The sequence below is a fragment of the Barbatula barbatula genome (assembly GCF_947034865.1).
Source record: "Barbatula barbatula genome assembly, chromosome: 24".
Lineage (NCBI taxonomy): Eukaryota > Metazoa > Chordata > Actinopteri > Cypriniformes > Nemacheilidae > Barbatula > Barbatula barbatula.
The window spans coordinates 4,233,786-4,244,378 of NC_136787.1; the positions used below are offsets into that span (position 1 = coordinate 4,233,786).

At 40.4% G+C, this 10,593-nt stretch overlaps 1 protein-coding gene across 1 annotated transcript in view; it reads right to left on the bottom strand.

The window, feature by feature from the left end:
• Window positions 1–10,593, bottom strand: part of musk (muscle, skeletal, receptor tyrosine kinase) — a 33,269-nt gene extending 22,676 nt beyond the window's left edge. Inside the window, exon 1 of the mRNA XM_079449260.1 lies at window positions 10,353–10,593. Coding sequence (XP_079305386.1) covers window positions 10,353–10,425 — 73 coding nt within the window. The 5' untranslated portion in view covers window positions 10,426–10,593. The remainder of the gene's footprint in view (window positions 1–10,352) is intronic.

Consider the following 10,593-nt stretch of genomic DNA (forward strand, 5'->3'; position numbering starts at 1 on the left):
TAACAAATACCGTTCATGGATTTCAAATTTAGATATCTATTTACCCCCCATAGACCCATTGCATTGTACATTGTTTTATGACAGAAATGACATAACCATTTATGAAGACATGTTTCAGGAAGTGGAGGGAGACAGATGGGTGTTGGAGGGAGCTGGAATTTTTGTGAGTAAAGAAGGAGTGATGGCTCCAGTGAAGCTGACAGAAGAGCAGTTGAAGTGGTATGAGATGGCAGACACAGCAGCACCTCACATATCGTTAGCCTTACACCCAAGCCATGAAGCCAGGGAGCTAGGTAAGGTTACAAAAACACTGTTGGCCGCCCAGGATTGGGAGCCCACGGAAAAATCAGATGTTAAATATTCACCTAAACACAAAGCCTATTGGATAGAAGGTGCCACACGAGACACTGGAGCTCTAGAGCATGTGCAGGTTTCTAGATTCCATGGCAGGGAGCTGTCAGATAGTGTAGGAGCACCAGACATCATAAAAAATTTACCTGAGGATCTTTGGTCTCAGGGCCCAACAGATGTAGGTTTTTGTAACATGTCTCCAGTTTACTTTCAGTTAAGCACACCTGACCCAATCTGGATTCCACAATACCGCAACAAACCTGAGGCGGACGAGGGTGTGGCCGCAACAGTAAAAGGTCTCCTAGAGAGGGGTGTTATTACACCATACAAATCTAGGTGGAACACACCTATTTTTCCGGTGCCAAAACCAGGCACGAATAAGTACAGGTTGGTACATGATCTGAGAGCAATCAATGCTGTTGTGGCTACACCATCGTTAACAGTGCCTAATCCGTATACTGCACTCTCTGTGATAACACCTGAGCACAATTGGTTTACATGTATTGATCTGGCTAACGCATTTTTCTGTATCCCTTTAGCAGAGGAATGCAAGGCGTGTGTGGCTTTTACATACAAAGGTTGTCAATATTCTTACAACAGATTACCCCAGGGGTTTGTTTTATCACCAGGAATTTTTAACCATGCATTAAAACAACAATTACAGGACTGTAGTTTGCCTGGAGACTGTGTGTTGATCATGTATGTTGATGACCTCCTTTTGGCAGCCAAAACAGAGCAAGGATGCCTGGAGGGGAGCGAAGCTGTGTTAAGACAATTACACAAAAGTGGCTTCAAGGTAAGCAAGGAAAAGCTGCAATTTTGCAGACCTTGTGTTACATTTCTAGGTCGCATGATCACCCCAGAGGGCTCCACGCTAACTGTAGCCCATAGACGAGGAATTTTGAGTCATCCAAAACCAACCACGGTTAAAGAGATGTTGTCATTTCTAGGCCTAACAGGGTATAGTAGACATTATATTCCAATGTATGTTTCATTAACAGCCCCTTTGAGAGATCTTGTAAAACAACAGGGTATGAAGAATTTGAGAGCAGACATTGAGTGGACACAGGAAGCTGAACGGACGTTCATTAACCTGAAACAACAGATGGCACATGCAGCTAATCTCAGTAGTGCCGATTACAGATCACCATTTCACTTAGACGTCTCTGAGACAGGGTCAAGTGCACATGGGGTACTTTATCAAAAAGACCAGGGGGGCAGAAAAGTGTTGATGTATGTTAGCATGTTGTTGGACAGTGTAGAACAAAGACAGCCACCATGCAGCAGGTTTGTCGCAGGCCTGGCAAAGATAGTGAAGAAAACGTCTCACATTGTTATGGGCCACCACCTAATTGTTTTAACCACGCATTCAATCGCATCTTTTGTTAATTCTGAATCATTCACATTTTCCCCTTTACGACAGCGACGCATTGCAGCAATTTTGCTCGCCGACCATATCATATACACGCATGAGGGCATTAACATGGCAGATTTGGTGGAGGAGGGAGAACCACACGACTGTGCACCGATCACAGAGAGGGCATCAGTGGTCAGACCAGGTTTGTTTGCAAAACCATTGACTGGCCCTGAGCCAGTCATGATTTTGTTGACTGACGGGTGCTGTTTCAGGGCGGAGGACGGAAGTTTGAAAGCGGCTTATGCAGTGGTAGAGCAGGTAGGACATGAGATGATTACGAGGGATGCAGCAAGGTTAGAGGGGAAGCAGTCAGCACAGAGGGCAGAAATGATAGCAGTGATCAAAGCCTTGCGACATACTGGTGGACACCGTGTAAACATCTATACTGACTCTGCTTATGTTGTTACAGCTGTACACGTAGAAATGCCGTTGTGGAAACGTTGTGGCTTTATCACTTCGTCAGGTCGACCAATAACACATGCATGTGAAGCCAGAGACCTTTTAGAGGCTCTGATGATCCCCTCAGAGGTGGCAGTGATTAAATGCGCTGGTCACTCTAAGGTGGATAGCTCTTTGAGCAGAGGCAATGACGCTGCAGACTTGGCGGCAAAAGCTGCTGCTGGTTATGTGTCCTCGCAGATGATGTGCACATCAGAAAGAACATCTAACGATTTATTGCCGAGATTCACAAGGGAATACCTTTGTAAAGAGCATCAGCGCTGTACCCCTGAAGAAGTCTCTGTGTGGGCACAACATGGAGCTGTTCGTGCCTCTGACGGACTGTGGCAAGCTCCGGATGGACGTCCGGCGCTCCCAGCGAGTCTGTGTCATTCCATCATGGTAGAGGTTCATGGAGTGAGCCATGTCGGGGACAAACAGATGATGAGAGCGCTTGAATATTGGTGGCATCCTTTTTTAAAAGCTATGGTCTCAGCACATGTGAGCACGTGTGAAGTTTGTCAGGGATATAACGTTAAACCCACGATTAAACCAACAAGGGGTTCGTTTCCTTTGACCGGTGGTCCGGGGGACGAAATCGTGATTGATTTCACAGATATGATCACGAGGATACAGGGTAAGCGTTATCTTCTGGTAATTGTAGACTATTTCACTGGATGGCCTGAAGCTTATCCTGTAGGCAGAGAAGACAGTACGGCGGTGATAAAATGTTTAATTAACCATTATATTCCGCGCTATGGTTTCGCCCGGCGTTTACGATCAGATAATGGCAGTCATTTCAAGAATGAACATTTGCGAGTCGTTGAAAAGGCCCTAGGCCTCAAACATGCATTTGGTGCAGTCTGGCATCCTGCCAGCCAAGGTAAGGTTGAACGAATGAATCTCACCCTAAAACTCAAATTGGCTAAAATCTGTGCACAGACAAAACTAAATTGGTTGTCAGCTTTGCCATTGGCCTTAATGTCAGTAAGATCATCTGTTAACCGAATCACAGGATTCACCCCTTTTGAATTATTTACAGGTCGGCAGTTTCCAGGGCCACGGAATGCACTGTCGGATGCCATTGTGACACCATTATCTCACGCTGTCTATTTTGATAAACTGACTGCTCTCATTAAGACTTTTTCATGCCAGGTCAATCCATCTCCAGCAGCAGACCCCCCTCCTACGACGGTACAGTGGGTGAGGCTGAGGACGTTCAGGAGAAAGTGGAATGAGCCGAGGTGGTCGAAACCCTATAGGGTGACAGCGAGGACATCACATTGTGTTCGATTGCAGGGCAAGGGTGACACTTGGTTTCATTTAACTTCATGTGTAGCTTGTGACCCCCCCTCAAGGGATCTTGCAGAGACACGGGTGGACCTGCGTAGACAGGTCCAAGAGAGGGAAGGAGAATCGGAGGCTGAAGAAGCCACAGGTGAAATCACAACACCACCAGTACAATAACAATTGCAAATCATTCACAAGACAGGTGTTCCAGGTGAATGTGCTGTGACCAAAGAGAAGGACAGTAGAATCATTTTCCAGTGCAATAAATTTTGAGTGAATACTCACGGAGGTGGAAATACGTATTACCATATATTTTTTATAACCATATTATATATTGTTCTTATTGTGATTCTCATATTTATTATTTTCATATATCTATTGTTTTTCATATTTTTTAATATTTACTATTTTTTATACCTTTATATTGCTATTGTGATTTTTATATTGTCATTCTTTATCTTCTTTACCATTTTATTTTGTGTGATTTTAACCATATATATTTTTCCTTAATTGCATATTCCCATTAAGTATACTGTGTGTTTAACCATTTTAATTTCCAAGAGTGTGTTTATTATTCCTTTAAAGTCCAAGAGAGGGCAACAAAATGAAGCTGTGGGAAAACTGTAAGCTGTCGGGGATCCTATTAATAATTTCAGGAGTTATAGTAGGAATAATTTTTAGCCTAACTAAGGGTCAGGAAGGCAACAACACCATATCAAAATCGAGACACAAAAAAGCCATAGCCGATACGAGGTTACCGTGTGAACAACTCGTAATTAATTATGTTTGGGGTAAGACTACATCATTTACTTTCGACCTATGCGCTGTCATAAATTGTGGGGGAAAAAATAGTTCATGGAGGGGGTACAATATATATATATGCATGGATGGGAATATGGATAGTGTTTGTAAGGTGTCCCAGTCTAGGCAAACCTATAGGGGTGAATGGTGTCCATCATGGAATAAGGTAATCGCATATACAGGTGCTTGGACTCCGGAACAACCTAGCCTTTGGACCCGTACCTCGGCAAAATTTGATTTAAAAATGCAGAGAGATTACAGTGCAAGTCAAAATCCACTCACCCTTTCAATATCCACCAGAACGGGATCAGCCAATTATACAGGGGAGTTTTTCCTTATAATGGGGGTGCACAGCCCAGGAACAGATAAAAAAGCAGTAATAAAATTTGTTATAGACAGTTCACCTGAGGAGGAAAGAAATGAGACAATAGCTGAGCCATTATCGGTAGGACAAAAGAATGTAGTGGTGGAAATAGATTACACCATGTTAAAACCAGAAGATATGATAGAGAGAGCTACAGGATATGGGGAAAATAATTTGTGGCTGGAATGGATAATTACCACAGCCAGAGAACAGAGGTTAGATGATTGTGTTGGATGTGCTAATGCAAGACCTCATTTATATATTGAACCAGCCCCGTTGTACCAAAATGATACGTGGGGCTATGAGTGTATGCTGGCATTGACACGGATGGCCAGTCCAAAAAACTGTACCACATTGGCAGCAATATTCCCACCAATAACTAACCTTTCACGGGCAGGTCCATTTACACCAAAGAAAGCAAATTATACCTGTTTTGATATTAAACGTCTATCACCAACCAGCAACCTGGGGGAGATAAATAAGGAGTGGTGTGATCACATCATAGTGGATAATGGGACTGAAATAGGTACGTGGGCTAGAGCAGGTTTATATTATTATTGTGGAGATCGAAGATTGTTTACTAGGATACCTGAGAAGGCAAAGGGAGTGTGTGCTTTGGTAAGACTGGGAGCCCCAATAACTCTGATAGGTGACAGAGCAGTCAGAACGGAAACCATAAATTCAGCAACATTGACAAGAAGACGTAGGAGACACATCATAAAACGGAGAGCAATAGGTTCAAGTGTTGATTTATCATTAAATAGCCCGACATACATTGATGCGATAGGCATTCCACGAGGTGTGCCGGATGAATATAAACTAGCAAACCAAGTGGCAGCAGGTTTTGAGAATATACCCATAATAGCTGCCCTTTTTCCAGTCACCCCAAACAAGAATGTAGATAGGATTAATTATGTGCATTATAATGTGATGAGGTTAGCGAATATGACAAGGGATGCCGTAGATGGTTTAGCGGAGCAGCTAGCACCAACTTCACTGATGGCTATACAGAACCGTATGGCTCTGGACATGCTGTTGGCAGAGAAGGGAGGAGTATGTGTAATGTTTGGTGATCTTTGTTGTACGTACATTCCCAATAATACTGCCCCAGATGGATCAGTGACGAGGGCATTGGAAGGTTTGAAAACTTTGTCTATAGAGATGAAGGAACATTCAGGAGTAAATAATCCTATTGGAGATTGGCTAGACAAAACATTGGGAAGATGGAAAGCAATAGTAATGTCTATTGTGATGTCTATAGGGGTATTCATAGCGATTTTGATTACGTGTGGTTGTTGTTGCATTCCTTGCCTTAGATCACTGTGTAATCGTTTAATAGTTTCAGCTATTGAGAGACCGGAAAGCCCCAAACCATTTAATATGCCATTGTTATCCAGCTATACTGACGACACGGAGGACCAAGAATTTTGACCTCTGTCGAGGTCAAGAGAGGGATTATTGGGATTATGATGTTTTATGTATTATAAATTCATGTTTACTGTTGTTTTACTGTTAAATATAATGAGATGAGTATGTCCATGCTGTGCTGGGTTCTTTGTCTTGAAAACTATTTGGCAGAAGTGTGTAACATGAGCTCTGAGGAATGCAGAAGCAGGGTCTCAGATAACAAGTGTGTGAGTGTATGTGTGTGTGCGTCAATCGCATCTCTCGGCAGGACCGGCTATTTTCAAAATGTTTTGCAGGAGCCAATGGTTGGGGGAGAATGGAGTCAGATTTACATGTCCCGAGGTGATTGGTTCCGGAGGATTCAACGCCCGCCCGATGAAGGGGAGGAGCCCGAAGATAGAATCGACGTCACATACTTTATAAATACTTGTAACCCAGAAGTGTGGGTTCTGTTGGTTTTGTCTCATATGTATGTTGAGAGAACAGCCCCAGCTGGAAGAAGCTTTTACATCTGATAATAAATTCTACTTAAACTTATTGGGAAAAACGATCTCTTTGACTTTTCTTCAAATTTTGAACACGCAGGACTCGAGATTCAAAAGTCCGATAAAGCTTGACGCCGAATAAATCCGGAAAAAGAACGGAATAAGTCTAATGCACCTAATAACAATAAGGTCTGACACGGTTGGAAAACCAATCAAAACGTATTGCTAACATTTACAGGAAAAACATTCTTAATGTGGTGTCCTTCAAATAAAGTAAGTAGTGCTGTAAAAAAGTTTAGGCTAAAATAGAGTAAGTGACACGGCTGAACTTTTTCTAATGAAATTGTTGCAATTGCCTAGTTTAAATCCGTTTTAGATCACAGCATCCTTTTTATGTTTTAGGGAGGAAAATATATTTGATACACGTAAATATGTTTTATTAAATATTTTTAGCTATTTCATTTTTATAAGTGGAATTGGAGTTAACCACAGTCTAGAAAGCCATCACTGAAATCTATTTAAATATACATATATACATTTATCTCACTAATATTACTGTTCTGCAATTCAATGCAAAAATGTATGTATGTTGGGGGGGGGTTTGGGGGGGCTCAGGTCTTGACTTTGCTTAGGGCCGCCAAAATGATAAACAAACCCCTGTTTGCACTTAAAGTAACAATGTTTGAGCTCAAAGTCATTAAACTGCATGAAATATGCACTATAAAATTCACAGTGAGTTTTGTATATTTCTTCAGCAATAATGTGATTTAAATGGAGTTTTATTGTTTAGTCATCCACTCTCATATCTGTTGCAATCAAACTTGTATTTGTCTAACAGTTTTTTAAGTCTTTAAAGATAGAAACAGGTCAAAATCAACAGACAGAATGCAAATCTCCCCTTTTAAGATCTGTTACATTCAGATTAAACTGTACTAAAAATTGACACACAGTACTTTGCTCGCTAATGTAATTATCATATTGTAGGTCCCGTGTCAAGCATGTGCTATATTCAGTTTCTATGTGTTATTAATGAAGCTATAGACCATGCCAATGTTATTGCGCTCATTCAGTAAGTGGTTGCAGGGATGGGATGTGTCCTTCTTAGTGACCTCGAACCATTTCGTATAAAGCTCCAAAATACATCAACAGCAATATCGTCCTGATCCAGAAAACATAACAAAAGACTCTTTTGTTAGTTGTTTTCTATTATGGCTCCATTACAAATGCAAAAAAACATTGTAATCTTTTATGTATCAAAGGGCTTCCTTTGTTGAATACTGGATTTAATCAAATGGAATACCATCTTGGACCCTTTGCTGGTCTTTGCTTGTTTAACACTTAATGTGCTTTGCAAAACTTCTATTATGTTGGTTTTAGATGGTGGGCCAACTAGCAATTGCCCAAAGTCAGTCTCCTAACCAGTATAGTCAGGTTGGAAAGAGCATCTACGTCTAGTCTCTGGTTTGAGCAGGGAAACATTCTGTTTTAATCCCTTTCACTGCTCTGCATGAAGATCAGTTATAGACAGAGAAGATGGAGCCTAATTCATTTACACCATGACTCTGCAAACCTTGTTTGCTTTCGGCTGCGTTTTCTCACAGGGATGCATTAGCACTTTGCTGCAACATAACCTGACAGTTTCCGACGTGTGAATTAGCGGATATATCACCTGTTCCTCGCAAGAGCTTCCAAGGACAGAATCATCCCTGACCTGTTAGCAACAGCTCAAATGAATATACTACTTGGGGTTTATGCATACTACTACTCTTTACCACTTAAACATAAACAAATCACTTTTATATTACTTAATTATGTGATTATACATAATTAATGCAATATCGCTAAATATTGCTTGGCTCTCAGCCAATCAGATTCGAGAACCAGACAGAACCGTTGTATAATAGATTAAATATATTTTTCAAATATATAGTATCAGCCTTCTTTCAAACATCCCTTGGATATATTTTGTATAGTTAGGCCACAAATTGACATCTGTGCATTAGATAACACATTTTAAAATAACACAATAGATATTATAAAAATGGACAGAAAACATATTGTGACAGATTCCGGTGGTGAAAGGTGTTCACAGTCAATGTGATAAAATACACCTGTGATTATTATACAGACAGATTTTATGAAAATGTTACCTGTTAGATGAAGCTGGAACTTCGGTTTGGAGGATACATTAAACACTCTTAAAAATAAAGGTGCTTCACGTTTCCATGGAAGAACCTTTTTTTGTCTAAAGGGTTCTACTAGGAACTTTTAACACATGAAGAACCTTTCTGTTTCACAAAAGGTTCTTTTAATGAACATTTACTGAATGGTTCTCTGTGGAACAAATAATGGTTCTTCCATGAGTGAAGAACCCTTTAAGCACCCTTGTTATTAAAAGTGAATTTCCTCCCCAAGTTTTCCAACTTTGCAATTTTCTCATGTTACAATGACTTAAAAACATAACTTCAAGACGCATGAAAATTACTGACATTGATGTTGCTGATATAAAAAGGCCGCCCACAATTTGGCCAAAATGATTTATCTGCCTGCTGTCTGTGTTTAGAAGACTTCAAAAATGGACAAAACGTGATATGAATTTGTTTTTTTAAGGTAATTTGGTTTGTGTTTGATGCCACATGTCAAATATTTGACAAACTGGGGTTTAATTCAAGAAAAAAACTTTCAGAAGCGTAATAGCCATCACCAATGAGATCTGTTTTCGGTTGAAATGTATATCTGTGGTTTCCATAAGTCTTTGTCTTAATGTCTTGTTTTCTTTGGTAGGTAATGTGAATGACATTTGGTTTGACAGCTGAAAGGATGTGCTCTGCACTTTGAATGCAAAGAAATATTTATTTTCTTTCCGAAGGTCATTGACAGTTAGATGAGGAGTACAATCGCTACTGATGCTATTTATTCGATCGGGTGGTGTATACATCAATATCAACTTTATACTTGACTACATTTACATTACATTTATTCATTTGGCAGACGCTTTTTATCCAAAGCGACTTACAAGTAGTTTTTATACAGTGGAACATTACTGCAGAGCAATCAGGGGTAAGGTGCCTTGCTCAAGGGCCCTTCAGTCATGACCTGCTGGCACTGAGATTAGAACCGGCAACCTTCTGACCACAAGCCCAACGCTCTAACCATTAGGCCACAGCTGACTATCTGATACCGGTTTGCCACCTGATATCAGTGGCTCTACTTTTGCTTCTAGATGCAGATCTTACATTGGACTTCTATTGGTGATTCATAAACATAATATTCTTGAGCTCTTTAAATCTAAAAACCATTCCATGATTAAAAATGACCAACATACCCTACTAATAAGAAATGACCTCAAGTGAAGTTAGAGTTTAGGGTTTGCCCTCATGTTTCAAATGATATCAACTGAAATCAACCCATCTTTCATTCATTCCTGATATACTGTAAAACACATATTTGTAAATATTGGACTGTGTTTTGTTACAAACCATAGAGATTTTCTAATATGGTCACTGGCGGGCACTTGGAACATTGTAGAAACTCTATCTCCCTCCCTCTTTCTCTCTACGGTAGCTTATAAGTAATAAATGAATTAATTAATTTAAAAACTATATACAAATGAATACACATACACACAATTTCTATAGTAAGCTATACATGTCTTTTACTTGTGGATTGTAAATAGAGATTTTATAAAGTGATTAGTAAGTCACCAGGTGCTGCCTCATATCTATAGTCATGCATGTGCTGGTTAGTGCTTGCACAACAAAGTCAACGCAAGTTAACCCACAATCCCAATGAAACTCACCTCTCTGTAGACCTTCACTCAGGCTAAAATATGTCACAATGAGTATTAATGGAATGTTTTTAAGGACCTTCATGTTCACCACAGATCGTTCTGCTTCAAATCAGCTTTGAAATCCATTTGTGAGCCTCACATCAAAGTTGTGAAGTAAAGTCCCTGCAGTAAAGCGTGTATGGTGTATGACGGCTCCTAGAGTCTGTCAGCGTCGCTCCGTATGCGTGGATAGCTGAAGATAGACAGGGCC